The sequence below is a fragment of the Phyllobates terribilis genome, unplaced genomic scaffold (genome assembly GCF_046119375.1).
Source record: "Phyllobates terribilis strain yellow unplaced genomic scaffold, ASM4611937v1 Scaffold_715__1_contigs__length_759695, whole genome shotgun sequence".
Lineage (NCBI taxonomy): Eukaryota > Metazoa > Chordata > Amphibia > Anura > Dendrobatidae > Phyllobates > Phyllobates terribilis.
The window spans coordinates 6283-24901 of record NW_027363475.1 but is presented as its reverse complement, the minus strand read 5'-3'; the positions used below and the strand labels follow the sequence as shown (position 1 = coordinate 24901).

The following is an 18619-nucleotide window of genomic DNA, read 5'->3' as shown; positions in this document are numbered from 1 at the left end:
CTGTAATCACAAACTTGTGCTCAACTCTGAGCACTTACCGCGGGGTTTCCGTGTAAATTCCACAAAAATGCGATTCAAACGAAACCCTTAATAGACCCACCCACCATAAAGAGGCAGATGGAGACACTTTGCGCTCTGTTTGGCATCAGCTCCGGTGGTATCCATCTTTTTAGGTGTGCACAGATCTGTGGTCGCCCACACTTGTGCGCTAAAAAGAAGCTTAAAATAATGGAAGACCACTGGTACAGAGACGAGTCCAAAGTGACTTCATCGGCCTCATAAGTGAGTGGTTCCGTCCGGGGTTTTGTCTGAATCTCAGTTTTGGGTAATTTACATGGACATCCCGACGTAAGGTCTCAGTGGAGAGCGCAGGATAAATGTGAGTTGAACATTATTCCGATTTTTGTAAGGTAGAATGAACAAACAGACAGCAGTACAAGAATAGTTCTTATTTTTATTTTTGCACCGTTTTCTGTAACATAGTTTTTTTGTTTTTTTTGTTTAAGGTTGAAGGAAGACTAGGTCCATCTAGTTCAACCCATAGCCTAACATGTTGATCCAGAAAAAAAACCTGCGAGTCTGAACTGAAATGTAAATTGATGTGCATGCAAAATGTAAATGCATGTTCACATAAGGCCACTAGACAGAGAAAAACCAAAAACAAGCAAAATACCCAAATAACTGAAAGTAAATGGATAAATCGCACAGTGCAAAAAAATAATAAATAATAAAGGGTATTTAGTTAACATAATTTTGATCAAAATAATGTAAAAGCTATCCCGCCATTTTAAGGCAACCCTTAAGGGACAGTCCTAACTAATATTAAAAACCTTACCATTTGTCAAGTGACATACATATGGATAAGGGTAGAGAGACTGAACCCCTAGTAGAAGCATAAGACTAAGTCCATCTAGTTCAACCCATAGCCTAACATGTTTATCCAGAGGAAGGCAAAAAAAAAAAACATGTGGCAAACACTAAGCTCGACATTAAAAAAAATTTCTTCCTGACTCCATACGACAATCAGACTAGTTCGCTGGATCAACGCCCTATCAAGGAATCTAGTATATATTGTTGAGGGAGGGCAATGGCCCATCACGGTTGACCAAGTGAGTGTCAAATTATTATGTTGATTGCGCAAATCAACAGGGAACCAGACGGAGACAACAGTGCTCTGTATGGGAGGATTCAAAAGAATCTCTGATCCCGTTTATTTTGCTTAGTATTTTATATTGTTTTGAGTTTATCAATAGCCAATCCCCTTCAGCCATACTACAGTACTACAGGCTGTTAGTGCAACCTGTAATATTATACTTTTCAAGAAAGGGATCCATGCCCTTCTTAAATTTTAGTAGTGAATCACTCATTACAACATCATGCGGCAGAGAGCTCCATAGTCTCACTGCTCTTACAGTAAAGAATCCGAGTCTGTGATTATGATTAAACCTTCTTTCCTCCAGACGTAGAAGATGCCCCCTTGTCTCTGTCTCAGGCCTCAGAGTAAACAGATCAGTAGAAAGTTCTTTGTATTGTCCCCTCATATACTGGAACATAGTAATAAGATCACCCCTAAGCCTTCGTTTTTCCAAACTAAATAACCCCAAGTGTAATAACCTGTCTTGGTATTGCAGACCCCCCAGTCCTCTAATAACCTTGGTCGCTCTTCTCTGCACACGCTCTAGTTCAGCTATGTCTTTCTTATACACCAGAGACCAGAACTGTACAAAGTATTCTAAGTGTGGATGCACTAGTGACTTGTATAGAGGTAAAATTATGTTCTCCTCATGAGCATCTATGCCTCTTTTAATGCATCCCATTATTTTATTTGCCTTTGCAGCAGCTGCCTGACACTGGCCACCAAACGTGAGCTTGTCGTCCACCAATACACCCAGTGTTTTACAATTAAGCATATAATTATACATTTTATTTCCTCTGCCCAAGTGCATTACCTTACATTTATCCAAATTAAAGCTCATTTGCCATTTATCAGCCCAAGCTTCAAGTTTACATAGATCCTCCTGTAATATAAAATTGTCCTCCTCTGTATTGATTACCCTGCAGAGTATAGTGTCATCTGCAAATATTGAAATATTACTCTGTATGCCCCCTACAAGGTCATTAATAAATATGTTAAAAAGAAGCGGGCCCAATACTGACCCCTGTGGTACCCCACTGTTAACTGAGACCTAGTCTGAGTGTCTTCCATTAATAACCACCCTTTGTTTCCTATCACTGAGCCAGTTCTTAAGACACATACATAAAATGAGAACAATGGGGATAGGGGAAAATATATGTATCAACTTTTGGTGTGGAACCATATCAAAAGCTTTTGAAAAGTCCATATACACAACATCCACTGCATTTCCTTGGTCCAGTCCAGAACTTGCCTCCTCATAAAAGCCGATCAGATTAGTTTGACAGGAACGGTCCCTCGTAAACCCATGTTGATATTGGGTCATAAGGTTATTCTTCTTCAGATACTCTAGTATAGCATCTCTTAGGAAACCCTCCAGGATTTTACCCACAGTAGAGGTTAAGCTTACTGGCCTATAATTTCCAAGTTCAGTTTTTGTCCCCTTTTTGAATATTGGCACCACATTTGCTATACGCCAGTCCTGTGGTACAAATTCAGATACACGTCACTCCGGAAAAAATGGTGCTCGGAAAGGATACCACTCCTGACTAAATATAAAAATTTATAATCCGGCACTCGTATAATGATATGAAAAATGAATTCTTTAATGAAATGTTCATTGTTCTTAAAGGTAATTTTTTCACAAATAGCAATCCATACAATGTGTAGATAATTTTTTCACAAATAGCAATCCATACAATGTGTAACGTTTCGGTCGTCAAACTACGACCTTCATCAGACACGAATTGCTGGTGTATTGTGTTATGCAGAGAACGCCCAGGGTAACGGTCACCCAGACCTCATGCAGTAAGAGCGCTATATATCAAAAAATTATCTACACATTGTATGGATTGCTATTTGTGAAAAAATTACCTTTAAGAACAATGAACATTTCATTAAAGAATTCATTTTTCATATCATTATACGAGTCCTGTGGTACAGACCCTGCTATTATGGAATCTTTAAAGATTAAAAATAATGGTCTATCTATGACATTACTTAATTCCTGCAGTACTCGCGGGTGTATCCCATGCGGGCCCGGGGATTTGTCAACTTTAGTGATTTTTAGACGCCGCCGTACTTCCTGCTGGGTTATCCAAGTGACATTTAATGGAGAATTTTTGTCAATACTGATCATGTTTTCTGTCATGCGATTTTCTTGTGTAAATACGGTTGAAAAAAAATAATTTAGCATATTGGCTTTTTCCTCATCCTCATCCACCATTTCACCCAGACTATTTTTAAGGGGGCCAACACTATCATTTTTTAGTTTTTTTACTATTTATGTAGTTAAAGAATATTTTGGGATTATTTTTACTTTCTCTGGCAATGAGCCTTTCTGTCTCAATCTTTGTTGCCTTGATTTGGTTTTTACAGAATTTATTTAATTTTCTGTATTTACTGCCTCATCACTACCTACTCGCTTTAGTTCTCTAAATGCTTTCTTTTTGTCACTTATTGCGCCCCTTACAGCTCTATTTAGCCATAGTGGTTTCCTCCTATTTCTAGCATGTTTATTCCCATAGGGTATATATTGTGCACAGGTCCTATTCAGGATGCTAATAAATGTCTCCCATTTGCTTTGTGTGGTTTTATGTCTCAGGATATCATCCCAGTTTATTGCACTAAGATCATCTCTCAACCATTGGAAATTTGCCTTCCCGAAGTTTAGTGTCCTTGTAACCCCTCTACTACACATCTTATTAAAGGATACATGAAAACTTATTATTTTGTGATCACTATTACCCAAGTGACCCCCAACTCGTATATTTGATATGCGGTCTGGCCTGTTGGTTAATATTAGGTCTAGCAGTGCCCTCCTTCTAGTTGGGTCCTGAACCAGTTGTGAAAAGTAATTATCTCTCATGGTTGTCAAAAACATATTATCTTTGCTTGAACTACAGGTTTCTGTCCCCCAATGTATTTCAGGGTAGTTGAAGTCCCCCATAAAAATGACTTCTCCTTAAGTCGCTGCTTCATCTATTTGCTTTATGAGGATATTCTCCGCTGCTTCCATTAATTTTGGAGACTTATAACAAACCCCTATCAGCAATTTATTAATTTTTCCCCTTCCCCTTATCTCCACCCACAGGGACTCTACATTTCCATTAGATTCACATATATCCTCCCGCAAGAAGGGTTTTAAGGATGATTTTACATACAAACACCTCCCCCCCCCCTCGCTTGTTTGTATGGTCATTTCTGAACAGACTATAGCCCTGTAAATTAACTGCCCAGTCATGGCTCTCGTCCAGCCATGTCTCAGATATCCCCATCATGTCATAATTATTTTCCAACAAAATTAATTCTAATTCCTCCATTTTGTTGGTGAGGCTTCTGGCATTAGTGTACATGCATTTTATGTATCTCTCTGTACCTCTATTCCTTCTTACTATACTGACTGTCCTAACCCCACCCCCAAATTCTTTATTTGTGCCCAGGTCACTATCTGCACTATCTTCCCCACCAATAAAATGAATCCCCCCCCCAATCCCTAATTTAAACACTCCTCCAACCATCTAGCCATTGTCTCCCCCAGCACAGCTGCACCTTCCCCATTGAGGTGCAGCCCGTCCCTAGCGTAGAACCTGTAGCCAACTGAGAAGTCGGCCCAGTTATCCATGAACCCAATGGGGGCATTACACTGTGTTGGGGCATCATACATACTGTATAAGGGGCATAATGGGGGCATTACACTGTGTGGGGCATCACACATGCTGCATAAGGGGCATAATGGGGGCATTACACTGGGGGGCATCATAAATCCTGCATAAGGGGCATAATGAGGGCATCATACATCCTGCATAAGGGGCATAATGGCAGCATTACACTGTGTGGGGGCATCATACATCCTGCATAAGGGACATAATGGGGGCATTACACTGTGTGGGGCATCATACATACTGCATAAGGGGCATAATGGGGGCATTACACTGTGGGGGCATCATAAATCCTACATACGGGGCATAATGGGGGCAATACACTGTGTGGGGGCATCATACATCCTGCATAAGGGACATAATGGGGGCATTACACTGTGTGGGGCATCATACATACTGCATAAGGGGCATAATGGGGGCATTACACTGTGGGGGGCATCATAATGCATAAGGGGCATAATGGGGGCTTTACACTGTGTGGGGGCATCATACATCCAGCATAAGGGGCATAATGGAGGCATTACACTGTGTGGGGGCATCATACATACTGCATAAGGGGCATAATGGGGGCATACACTGTGTGGTGCATCATACATACTGCATAAGGGGCATAATGGGGGCATTACACTGTGGGGGGCATCATACTGCATAAGGGGCATAATGGGGGCATTACACTGTGTGGGGGCATCATACATCCTGCATAAGGGGCATAATGGGGGCATTACACTGTGGGGCAGTAAAGGGGTCCTGTACTATGAGAACAATACGTTTCCTTCCTTCCTGTCTCCATAGTTGGGTCGTATGTATCTATTACAGGAAACAGAACAAAAACCTTATGATTCTTATAAAGGGGCAACACAAGACCCAAAAAGGGTCTTCGTGCTGAAGGGGTTAATGCCCCCTGCGCCCAGTAATGGGGTCTCCACATACCTCCACCTGCAGAGCCGCCACCACATATATGGCTGCTCTGTGCGCACAGGACCTGTGATGAGGTCACAGGAGGGGAGGAGTCACGGGTCACATGATCAGGGGCCTCAGTGGATGCAGGACTCTGCTGTGCTGGTTGTCATGGTGCTGGATGAGCTGAAGTTTATGTGTGGGGTCAGGAAGGGTTTACAGTGTGGATGTAGCAGAGCCGCGTGTGTACGAGGTGTACGGAGCAGAGCCGCGCGTGTACGAGGTGTACGGAGCAGAGCCGAGCGTGTACGAGGTGTACGGAGCGGAGCCGCGTGTGTACGAGGTGTACGGAGCGGAGCCGCGTGTGTACGAGGGGTACGGAGCGGAGCCGCGTGTGTACGAGGGGTACGGAGCGGAGCCGCGTGTGTACGAGGTGTACGGAGCGGAGCCGCGTGTGTACGAGGTGTACGGAGCGGAGCCGCGTGTGTACGAGGTGTACGGAGCGGAGCCGCGTGTGTACGAGGTGTACGGAGCGGAGCCGCGTGTGTACGAGGTGTACGGAGCGGAGCCGCGTGTGTACGAGGTGTACGGAGCGGAGCCGCGTGTGTACGAGGTGTACGGAGCGGAGCCGCGTGTGTACGAGGTGTACGGAGCGGAGCCGCGTGTGTACGAGGTGTACGGAGCGGAGCCGCGTGTGTACGAGGTGTACGGAGCGGAGCCGCGTGTGTACGAGGTGTACGGAGCGGAGCCGCGTGTGTACGAGGTGTACGGAGCGGAGCCGCGTGTGTACGAGGTGTACGGAGCGGAGCCGCGTGTGTACGAGGTGTACGGAGCGGAGCCGCGTGTGTACGAGGTGTACGGAGCGGAGCCGCGTGTGTACGAGGCGTACGGAGCGGAGCCGCGTGTGTACGAGGCGTACGGAGCGGAGCCGCGTGTGTACGAGGCGTACGGAGCGGAGCCGCGTGTGTACGAGGCGTACGGAGCGGAGCCGGGCGTGTAGGAGGCGTACGGAGCGGAGCCGTGTGTGTACGAGGCGTACGGAGCGGAGCCGCTTGTGTACGGAGCGGATCCGCGCCTGTACGGAGCGGATCCTCGCGTGTACGAGGTATACGGAGCGGAGCCGCGTGTGTACGAGGTGTACGGAGCGGAGCCGCGTGTGTACGAGGTGTACGGAGCGGAGCCGCGTGTGTACGAGGTGTACGGAGCGGAGCCGCGTGTGTACGAGGTGTACGGAGCGGAGCCGCGTGTGTACGAGGTGTACGGAGCGGAGCCGCGTGTGTACGAGGTGTACGGAGCGGAGCCGCGTGTGTACGAGGTGTACGGAGCGGAGCCGCGTGTGTACGAGGTGTACGGAGCGGAGCCGCGTGTGTACGAGGTGTACGGAGCGGAGCCGCGTGTGTACGAGGTGTACGGAGCGGAGCCGCGTGTGTACGAGGCGTACGGAGCGGAGCCGCGTGTGTACGAGGCGTACGGAGCGGAGCCGCGTGTGTACGAGGCGTACGGAGCGGAGCCGCGTGTGTACGAGGCGTACGGAGCGGAGCCGCGTGTGTACGAGGCGTACGGAGCGGAGCCGCGTGTGTACGAGGCGTACGGAGCGGAGCCGCGTGTGTACGAGGCGTACGGAGCGGAGCCGCGTGTGTACGAGGCGCACGGAGCGGAGCCGCGTGTGTACGAGGCGTACGGAGCGGAGCCGCGTGTGTACGAGGCGTACGGAGCGGAGCCGCGTGTGTACGAGGCGTACGGAGCGGAGCCGGGCGTGTAGGAGGCGTAAGGAGCGGAGCCGTGTGTGTACGAGGCGTACGGAGCGGAGCCGCGTGTGTACGGAGCGGATCCGCGCCTGTACGGAGCGGATCCTCGCGTGTACGAGGTGTACGGAGCGGAGCCGCTCCGTACGAGATGTACGGAGCGGAGCCGCGCGTGTACGAGGCGTACGGAGCGGAGCCGCGCGTGTACGAGGCGTACGGAGCGGAGCCGCGCGTGTACGAGGCGTACGGAGCGGAGCCGCGCGTGTACGAGGCGTACGGAGCGGAGCCGCGCGTGTACGAGGCGTACGGAGCGGAGCCGCGCGTGTACGAGGCGTACGGAGCGGAGCCGCGCGTGTACGAGGCGTACGGAGCGGAGCCGCGCGTGTACGAGGCGTACGGAGCGGAGCCGCGCGTGTACGAGGCGTACGGAGCGGAGCCGCGCTTGTACGAGGCGTGCGGAGCGGAGCCGCGCTTGTACGAGGCGTGCGGAGCGGAGCCGCGCGTGTACGAGGCGAGCGGAGCGGAGCCGCGCGTGTACGAGGCGAGCGGAGCCGCGCGTGTACGAGGCGAGCGGAGCGGAGCCGCGCTTGTACGAGGCGAGCGGATCGGAGCCGCGCTTGTACGAGGCGAGCGGAGCGGAGCCGCGCTTGTACGAGGCGTGCGGAGCGGAGCCGCGCGTGTACGAGGCGTACGGAGCGGAGCCGCGCGTGTACGAGGCGTACGGAGCGGAGCCGCGCGTGTACGAGGCGTACGGAGCGGAGCCGCGCGTGTACGAGGCGTACGGAGCGGAGCCGCGCGTGTACGAGGCGTACGGAGCGGAGCCGCGCGTGTACGAGGCGTACGGAGCGGAGCCGCGCGTGTACGAGGCGTACGGAGCGGAGCCGCGCGTGTACGAGGCGTACGGAGCGGAGCCGCGCGTGTACGAGGCGTACGGAGCGGAGCCGCGCGTGTACGAGGCGTACGGAGCGGAGCCGCGCGTGTACGAGGCGTACGGAGCGGAGCCGCGCTTGTACGAGGCGTACGGAGCGGAGCCGCGCGTGTACGAGGCGAGCGGAGCGGAGCCGCGCGTGTACGAGGCGAGCGGAGCGGAGCCGCGCTTGTACGAGGCGAGCGGAGCGGAGCCGCGCTTGTACGAGGCGAGCGGAGCGGAGCCGCGCTTGTACGAGGCGAGCGGAGCGGAGCCGCGCTTGTACGAGGCGAGCGGAGCGGAGCCGCGCGTGTACGAGGCGTGCGGAGCGGAGCCGCGCGTGTACGAGGCTTACGGAGCGGAGCCGCGGGTGTACGAGGCGTACGGAGCGGAGCCGCGCGTGTACGAGGCGTACGGAGCGGAGCCGCGCGTGTACGAGGCGTACGGAGCGGAGCCGCGCGTGTACGAGGCGTACGGAGCCGCGCGTGTACGAGGCGTACGGAGCCGCGCGTGTACGAGGCGTACGGAGCCGCGCGTGTACGAGGCGTACGGAGCCGCGCGTGTACGAGGCGTACGGAGCCGCGCGTGTACGAGGCGTACGGAGCCGCGCGTGTACGAGGCGTACGGAGCCGCGCGTGTACGAGGCGTACGGAGCCGCGCGTGTACGAGGCGTACGGAGCGGAGCCGCGCGTGTACGAGGCGTACGGAGCGGAGCCGCGCGTGTACGAGGCGTACGGAGCGGAGCCGCGCGTGTACGAGGCGTACGGAGCGGAGCCGCGCGTGTACGAGGCGTACGGAGCGGAGCCGCGGGTGTGCGAGGCGTACGGAGCGGAGCCGCGGGTGTGCGAGGCGTACGGAGCGGAGCCGCGGGTGTGCGAGGCGTACGGAGCGGAGCCGCGCGTGTACGAGGCGTACGGAGCCGCGCGTGTACGAGGCGTACGGAGCAGAGCCGCGCGTGTACGAGGCGTACGGAGCGGAGCCGCGCGTGTACTAGGCGTACGGAGCGGAGCCGCGCGTGTGCGAGGCGTACGGAGCGGAGCCGCGCGTGTACGAGGCGTACGGAGCGGAGCCGCGCGTGTACGAGGCGTACGGAGCGGAGCCGCGCGTGTACGAGGCGTACGGAGCGGAGCCGCGCGTGTACGAGGCGTACGGAGCGGAGCCGCGCGTGTACGAGGCGTACGGAGCGGAGCCGCGCGTGTACGAGGCGTGCGGAGCGGAGCCGCGCGTGTACGAGGCGAGCGGAGCGGAGCCGCGCGTGTACGAGGCGAACGGAGCGGAGCCGCGCGTGTACGAGGCGTACGGAGCAGAGCCGCGCGTGTACGAGGCGTACGGAGCAGAGCCGCACGTGTACGAGGCGTACGGAGCAGAGCCGCACGTGTACGAGGAGTACGGAGCAGAGCCGCACGTGTACGAGGCGTACGGAGCAGAGCCGCACGTGTACGAGGCGTACGGAGCAGAGCCGCGCGTGTACGAGGCGTACGGAGCGGAGCCGCGCGTGTACGAGGCGTACGGAGCGGAGCCGCGCGTGTACGAGGCGTACGGAGCGGAGCCGCGCGTGTACGAGGCGTACGGAGCGGAGCCGCGGGTGTGCGAGGCGTACGGAGCGGAGCCGCGGGTGTGCGAGGCGTACGGAGCGGAGCCGCGGGTGTGCGAGGCGTACGGAGCGGAGCCGCGCGTGTACGAGGCGTACGGAGCAGAGCCGCGCGTGTACGAGGCGTACGGAGCGGAGCCGCGGGTGTGCGAGGCGTAAGGAGCGGTGCCGTGTGTGTACGAGGTATACGGAGCAGAGCCGCGTGTGTACGAGGTGTACGGAGCAGAGCCGTGTGTGTACGAGGTGTACAGAGCAGAGCCGCGTGTGTACGAGGTGTACGGAGCGGAGCCGCGTGTGTACGAGGTGTACGGAGCGGAGCCGTGTGTGTACGAGGTGTACGGAGCGGAGCCGTGTGTGTACGAGGCGTACGGAGCGGAGCCGCGTCTGTACGGAGCGGAGCCGCGTGTGTATGAGGTGTACGGAGCAGAGCCGCGTGTGTACGAGGTGTACGGAGCAGAGCCGCGTGTGTACGAGGTGTACGGAGCAGAGCCGCGTGTGTACGAGGTGTACGGAGCAGAGCCGCGTGTGTACGAGGTGTACGGAGCAGAGCCGCGTGTGTACGAGGTGTACGGAGCAGAGCCGCGTGTGTACGAGGTGTACGGAGCGGAGCCGCGTGTGTACGAGGTGTACGGAGCGGAGCCACGTGTGTACGGAGCGGAGCCACGTGTGTACGAGGTGTACGGAGCGGAGCCGCGCGTGTACGAGGTGTACGGAGCGGAGTCGTGCGTGTACAAGGGGTACGGAGCGGAGTCGCGTGTGTGCGAGGTGTACGGAGCGGAGCCGCGTGTGTACGAGGTGTACGGAGCGGAGCCGCGCGTGTACGAGGTGTACGGAGCGGAGCCGCGCGTGTACGAGGTGTACGGAGCAGAGCCGTGCGTGTACAAGGCGAACGGAGCGGAGCCGCGCGTGTACGAGGCGTACGGAGCGGAACCGCGTGTACGAGGCGTGCGGAGCCGCGCGTGTACAAGGCGTACGGAGCGGAACCGCGTGTACGAGGCGTACGGAGCGGAGCTGCGTGTGTACGAGGCGTACGGAGCGGACCCGGGCGTGTAGGAGGCGTAAGGAGCGGAGCCGTGTGTGTACGAGGCGTACGGAGCGGAGCCGCGCGTGTACGAGGCGTACGGAGCGGAGCCGCGCGTGTACGAGGCGTACGGAGCAGAGCCGCGCGTGTACGAGGCGTACGGAGCAGAGCCGCGCGTGTACGAGGCGTACGGAGCGGAGCCGGGCGTGTACGAGGCGTACGGAGCGGAGCCGGGCGTGTACGAGGCGTACGGAGCGGAGAAGTGTGTGTACGAGGCATAAGGAGCGGAGCCGTGTGTGTACGAGGCGTACGGAGTGGAGCCGCATGTGTATGGAGTGGATCAGCGCGTGTACGAGGTGTACGGAGCGGATCCGCGCGTGTACGAGGTGTACGAAGCGGATCCGCGCGTGTACGAGGTGTACGGAGCGGAGCCGCGCGTGTACGAGGCGTACGGAGCGGAGCCGCGCGTGTACGAGGCGTACGGAGCGCAGCCGCGAGTGTACGAGGCGTACGGAGCGGAGCTGCGCGTGTACGAGGCGTACGGAGCGGAGCCGTGTGTACGAGGCGTAAGAAGCGGAGCCACGTGTGTACGAGGAGTACGGAGCGGAGCCACGTGTGTACGAGGAGTACGGAGCGGAGCCGTGTGTGTACGAGGCGTACGGAGCGGAGCCGCGTCTGTACGGAGCGGAGCCGTGTGTACGAGGCGTAAGAAGCGGAGCCACGTGTGTACGAGGAGTACGGAGCGGAGCCACGTGTGTACGAGGAGTACGGAGCGGAGCCGTGTGTGTACGAGGCGTACGGAGCGGAGCTGGGCGTGTACGAGGCGTGCGGAGCGGAGCTGGGCGTGTACGAGGTGTACGGAGCGGAGCCGCGTGTGTACGAGGCGTGCGGAGCGGAGCTGGGCGTGTACGAGGCGTGCGGAGCGGAGCTGGGCGTGTACGAGGTGTACGGAGCGGAGCCGCGTGTGTACGAGGAGTACAGAGCGGAGCCGGGCGTGTACGAGGCGTGCGGAGCGGAGCCGGGCGTGTATGAGGCGTGCGGAGCGGAGCCGGGCATGTACGAGGCGTGCGGATCGGAGCCGGGAGTGTACGAGGCGTGCGGAGCGGATGCTGCCCCTCTCCAGGAGCGATCACAGCAGCATGCTCGGCATGAGACATTCTTGTACTACACTGACTGTCCTGACAGAACACAGCTCGTCAGGACATAGCCCCGACCTCCAGCGACAGCCGGACAGTCCCATTGGATCTGGGACGGTTGGGAGGTTTCTGTATATAAGTTGTGTGTGATAATTGTAGAATTATTAATGTCTTAGCATAAAAGGATGTACCTGAGTGTTTGTGCCGGGGTCCACATGCATGGAGGGGGTTGAGGCGGTGCTGGCTGTATTATGCAGACGGCATCTGCCTGTAACAGTAGTAACCAGAAACTACTAGAAACTCTGCACCAAAATGAAGCAAATCCTTATTCTGGGACCTTCGCCTTGTACGTAACACCCCCGGATCCGGTACAAGCCGGGCAGATGTTCTCATTCATGTCACTTTCTGCTTAAGGTTCTGTGGTTTTCTGGCCAACTATAAAAAAGAAAAAGCGTAAAACAATATTTGTTTCTGCTGCATTGACATAAGTACAATCTTTCATTATATATAAATCTATTACACGTCGGGTCAATGCTGTAAAGGACATTAAAGTGCCATGGTTGTGTTTTTTGGGTCACTCTACTACCCTCCCAAAAATGCAATCAGAAACTTGTAACTACTGATCTCTCCACAAGAGAAAGCCGACAACTCCATCAATGGGATCATTTTATAAAATTAGGTCTTCGCAAGATGAAAATGGTCTCACAAACCACATTTTTTTAAATGTTCATAAAAAAAACCCCAAAGAAACAAAAATAATAATAACCTTACTTTGATTTTTTTCCCCATTTTTCAATACTTTATGTGGTAAATTGAATGTTGTCATTCCAGACAACAACTAGTCCCACAAAACACAAGCCCTCAGTCTGTTAATGAAAAAAACAAAGTTATATTTTTTGGGAAAAAGGGGAGGAAAAAACAAAAAATTGGTCTTGTCAGAATAATATAATTGCTATATATATTTTTTTAAAATTGAATAATTTTACCCAAAAATTGTGATCTGTTATAATATTATCATTCTTCATGCGAGATTAATCATTAGTCTGTAGATAAATCCAAACATCTGGAAGATGTAGAACAATATATCTCTGATTCTCTTCTGCCAGGATAAGCGCCTCCTTTCTGTCCTTTCTGTGATGGAGAAAACGCTTGAAAGATTCAGAAAGTCCGATGAGTTTTTGGAGCTTATTGTAAAGGGCCTTAATGACGACATGGGAAAGAAACCACCAGAAACAAAGGATCCAACCAGGTAAGTTCTAATGATCCCATCTGATAAAATGATCAGCTTTATTTCCATGGGATTGTTCTGTAGAAGAGATGGGACCTGCAGCATTTTGATCCTGAACTTCACTATGTATAGATGTAGCAAAGCTTAATGTGACAATTCACACAGCGCATTGATAAATTGTCTCAGATTAGCTCTCATAAGAGAATTAACATCACTTATAGTGGAACTAAACTTACAATTTTTTTTCAGAATTGTGAAAATTATGGCACTTTGCAAAGCACTTCATTAGTTTCTTTGGCGTCATATCCATAAAATGATCATATTAAAGTGGCCTCCAGACCCTGCTTTTCCCCAGTGCAGGAGCGTTGCTGGGGTCCTAAGAGATCAGGGACCCCAGCCCCAAAGTACATGTTTCCCCATATAACCTCCCTGCCACTTAAAAGAGGATTTATCTTATTAAAGGATACATGAAAACTTATTATTTTGTGATCACTATTACCCAAGTGACCCCCAACTCGTATATTTGATATGCGGTCTGGCCTGTTGGTTAATATTAGGTCTAGCAGTGCCCTCCTTCTAGTTGGGTCCTGAACCAGTTGTGAAAAGTAATTATCTCTCATGGTTGTCAAAAACATATTATCTTTGCTTGAACTACAGGTTTCTGTCCCCCAATGTATTTCAGGGTAGTTGAAGTCCCCCATAAAAATGACTTCTCCTTAAGTCGCTGCTTCATCTATTTGCTTTATGAGGATATTCTCCGCTGCTTCCATTAATTTTGGAGACTTATAACAAACCCCTATCAGCAATTTATTAATTTTTCCCCTTCCCCTTATCTCCACCCACAGGGACTCTACATTTCCATTAGATTCACATATATCCTCCCGCAAGAAGGGTTTTAAGGATGATTTAACATACAAACACCTCCCCCCCCCTCGCTTGTTTGTATGGTCATTTCTGAACAGACTATAGCCCTGTAAATTAACTGCCCAGTCATGGCTCTCGTCCAGCCATGTCTCAGATATCCCCATCATGTCATAATTATTTTCCAACAAAATTAATTCTAATTCCTCCATTTTGTTGGTGAGGCTTCTGGCATTAGTGTACATGCATTTTATGTATCTCTCTGTACCTCTATTCCTTCTTACTATACTGACTGTCCTAACCCCACCCCCAAATTCTTTATTTGTGCCCAGGTCACTATCTGCACTATCTTCCCCACCAATAAAATGAATCCCCCCCCCAATCCCTAATTTAAACACTCCTCCAACCATCTAGCCATTGTCTCCCCCAGCACAGCTGCACCTTCCCCATTGAGGTGCAGCCCGTCCCTAGCGTAGAACCTGTAGCCAACTGAGAAGTCGGCCCAGTTATCCATGAACCCAATGGGGGCATTACACTGTGTTGGGGCATCATACATACTGTATAAGGGGCATAATGGGGGCATTACACTGTGTGGGGCATCACACATGCTGCATAAGGGGCATAATGGGGGCATTACACTGGGGGGGCATCATAAATCCTGCATAAGGGGCATAATGAGGGCATCATACATCCTGCATAAGTGGCATAATGGAGGCATTACACTGTGTGGGGGCATCATACATACTGCATAAGGGGCATAATGGGGGCATTACACTGTGTGGTGCATCATACATACTGCATAAGGGGCATAATGGGGGCATTACACTGTGGGGGGCATCATACTGCATAAGGGGCATAATGGGGGCATTACACTGTGTGGGGGCATCATACATCCTGCATAAGGGGCATAATGGGGGCATTACACTGTGGGGGGCATCATACATACTGCATAAGGGGCATAATGGGGGCATTACACTGTGTGGTGCATCATACATACTGCATAAGGGGCATAATGGGGGATTACACTGTGGGGGACATCATACTGCATAAGGGGCATAATGGGGGCATTACACTGTGTGGGGGCATCATACATCCTGCATAAGGGGCATAATGGGGGCATTACACTGTGGGGGGCATCATACATACTGCATAAGGGGCATAATGGGGGCATTACACTGTGGGGCAGTAAAGGGGTCCTGTACTATGAGAACAATACGTTTCCTCCCTTCCTGTCTCCATAGTTGGGTCGTATGTATCTATTACAGGAAACAGAACAAAAACCTTATGATTCTTATAAAGGGGCAACACAAGACCCCAAAAGAGTCTCCGTGCTGAAGGGGTTAATGCCCCCTGCGCCCAGTAATGGGGTCTCCACATACCTCCACCTGCAGAGCCGCCACCACATATATGGCTGCTCTGTGCGCACAGGAGCTGTGATGAGGTCACAGGAGGGGAGGAGTCAGATGTCACATGATCAGGGGCCTCAGTGGATGCAGGACTCTTCTGTGCTGGTTGTCATGGTGCTGGATGAGCTGAAGTTTATGTGTGGGGTCAGGAGGGGTTTACAGTGTGGATGTAGCAGAGCCACGTGTGTACGAGGTGTATGGAGCAGAGCCGTGTGTGTACGAGGTGTACGGAGCAGAGCCGTGTGTGTACGAGGTGTACGGAGCGGAGCCGTGTGTGTACGAGGTGTACGGAGCAGAGACGCGTGTGTACGGAGCGGAGCCGCGTGTGTACGAGGTGTACGGAGCGGAGCCGCGTGTGTACGAGGTGTACGGAGCAGAGCCGCGTGTGTACGAGGTGTACGGAGCAGAGCCGCGTGTGTACGAGGTGTACGGAGCGGAGCCGCGTGTGTACGAGGTGTACGGAGCAGAGCCGCGTGTGTACGAGGTGTACGGAGCGGAGCCGCGCGTGTACGAGGTGTACGGAGCGGATCCGCGCGTGTACGAGGTGTACGGAGCGGATCCGCGCGTGTACGAGGTGTACGGAGCGGAGCCGCGCGTGTACGAGGCGTACGGAGCGGAGCCGCGCGTGTACGAGGCGTACGGAGCGGAGCCGCGCGTGTACGAGGCGTACGGAGCGGAGCCGCGCGTGTACGAGGCGTACGGAGCGGAGCCGCGCGTGTACGAGGCGTACGGAGCGGAGCCGCGCGTGTACGAGGCGTACGGAGCGGAGCCGCGCGTGTACGAGGCGTACGGAGCGGAGCCGCGCGTGTACGAGGCGTACGGAGCGGAGCCGCGTGTGTACGAGGCGTACGGAGCGGAGCCGTGTGTACGAGGCGTAAGAAGCGGAGCCACGTGTGTACGAGGCGTACGGAGCGGAGCCGCGTGTGTACGAGGAGTACGGAGCGGAGCCGCGTGTGTACGAGGCGTGCGGAGCGGAGCCGGGCGTGTACGAGGCGAGCGGAGCTGGGCGTGTACGAGGTGTACGGAGCGGAGCCGCGTGTGTACGAGGAGTACAGAGCGGAGCCGGGCGTGTACGAGGCGTGCGGAGCGGAGCTGGGCGTGTACGAGGTGTACGGAGCGGAGCCGGGCGTGTACGAGGCGTGCGGAGCGGAGCTGGGCGTGTACGAGGCGTACGGAGCGGAGCCGCGTGTGTACGAGGCGTACGGAGCGGAGCCGTGTGTACGAGGCGTAAGAAGCGGAGCCACGTGTGTACGAGGCGTACGGAGCGGAGCCGCGTGTGTACGAGGAGTACGGAGCGGAGCCGCGTGTGTACGAGGCGTGCGGAGCGGAGCCGGGCGTGTACGAGGCGAGCGGAGCTGGGCGTGTACGAGGTGTACGGAGCGGAGCCGCGTGTGTACGAGGAGTACAGAGCGGAGCCGGGCGTGTACGAGGCGTGCGGAGCGGAGCTGGGCGTGTACGAGGTGTACGGAGCGGAGCCGGGCGTGTACGAGGCGTGCGGAGCGGAGCTGGGCGTGTACGAGGCGTACGGAGCGGAGCCGGGCATGTACGAGGCGTGCGGATCGGAGCCGGGAGTGTACGAGGCGTGCGGAGCGGATGCTGCCCCTCTCCAGGAGCGATCACAGCAGCTCGGCATGAGACGTTCTTGTTCTACACTGACTGTCCTGACAGAACACAGCTCGTCAGGACATAGCCCCGACCTCCAGCGACAGCCAGACAGTCCCATTGGATCTGGGACGGTTGGGAGGTTTCTGTATATAAGTTGTGTGTGATAATTGTAGAATTATTAATGTCTTAGCATAAAAGGATGTACCTGAGTGTTTGTGCCGGGGTCCACATGCATGGAGGGGTTGAGGCGGTGCTGGCTGTATTATGCAGACGGCATCTGCCTGTAACAGTAGTAACCAGAAACTACTAGAAACTCTGCACCAAAATGAAGCAAATCCTTATTCTGGGACCTTCGCCTTGTACGTAACACCCCCGGATCCGGTACAAGCCGGGCAGATGTTCTCATTCATGTCACTTTCTGCTTAAGGTTCTGTGGTTTTCTGGCCAACTATAAAAAAGAAAAAGCGTAAAACAATATTTGTTTCTGCTGCATTGACATAAGTACAATCTTTCATTATATATAGATCTATTACACGTCGGGTCAATGCTGTAAAGGACATTAAAGTGCCAGGGTTGTGGTTGTGGTTTTTGGGTCTCTCTTCTTCCCTCCCAAAAATGCAATCAGAAACTTGTAACTACTGATCTCTCCACAAGAGAAAGCCGACAACTCCATCAATGGGATCATTTTATAAAATTAGGTCTTCGCAAGATGAAAATGGTCTCACAAACCACATTTTTTTTAAATGTTCATAAAAAAAACCCAAACAAAAATAATAACCTTACTTTGATTTTTTTCCCCATTTTTCAATACTTTATGTGGTAAATTGAATGTTGTCATTCCAAACAACAACTAGTCCCACAAAACACAAGCCCTCAGTCTGTTAATGAAAAAACAAAGTTATATTTTTTGGGAAAAAGGGGAGGAAAAAACAAAAAATTGCTCTTGTCAGAATAATGTAATTGCTATATATATATATTTTTTTTTAAAATTGAATAATTTTACCCAAAAATTGTGATCTGTTATAATATTATCATTCTTCATGCGAGATTAATCATTAGTCTGTAGATAAATCCAAACATCTGGAAGATGTAGAACAATATATCTCTGATTCTCTTCTGCCAGGATAAGCGCCTCCTTTATGTCCTTTCTGTGATGGAGAAAACGCTTGAAAGATTCAGAAAGTCCGATGAGTTTTTGGAGCTTATTGTAAAGGGTCTTAATGACGACCTGGGAAAGAAACCACCAGAAACAAAGGATCCAACCAGGTAAGTTCTAATGATCCCATCTGATAAAATGATCGGCTTTATTTCCATGGGATTGTTATGTAGAAGAGATGGGACCTGCAGCATTTTGATCCTGAACTTCACTATGTATAGATGTAGCAAAGCTTAATGTGACAATTCACACAGCGCATTGATAAATTGTCT

At 53.0% G+C, this 18619-nt stretch overlaps 1 protein-coding gene across 2 annotated transcripts in view; it reads right to left on the bottom strand.

Moving 5' to 3' along the window:
• Positions 1-12522, bottom strand: part of LOC141236821 (uncharacterized) — a 49859-nt gene extending 37337 nt beyond the window's left edge. Inside the window, exon 1 of one of the 2 annotated variants that reach the window (XM_073668285.1) lies at positions 12283-12522. In XM_073668285.1, coding sequence (XP_073524386.1) covers positions 12283-12312 — 30 coding nt within the window. In that variant the 5' untranslated portion in view covers positions 12313-12522. Of the gene's footprint in view, positions 1-5724; positions 5779-12282 lie in introns of those variants that run through there. The other variant, XM_073668286.1, reaches the window with a different exon arrangement.
• Between the last annotated feature and the right edge of the window lie 6097 nt (positions 12523-18619).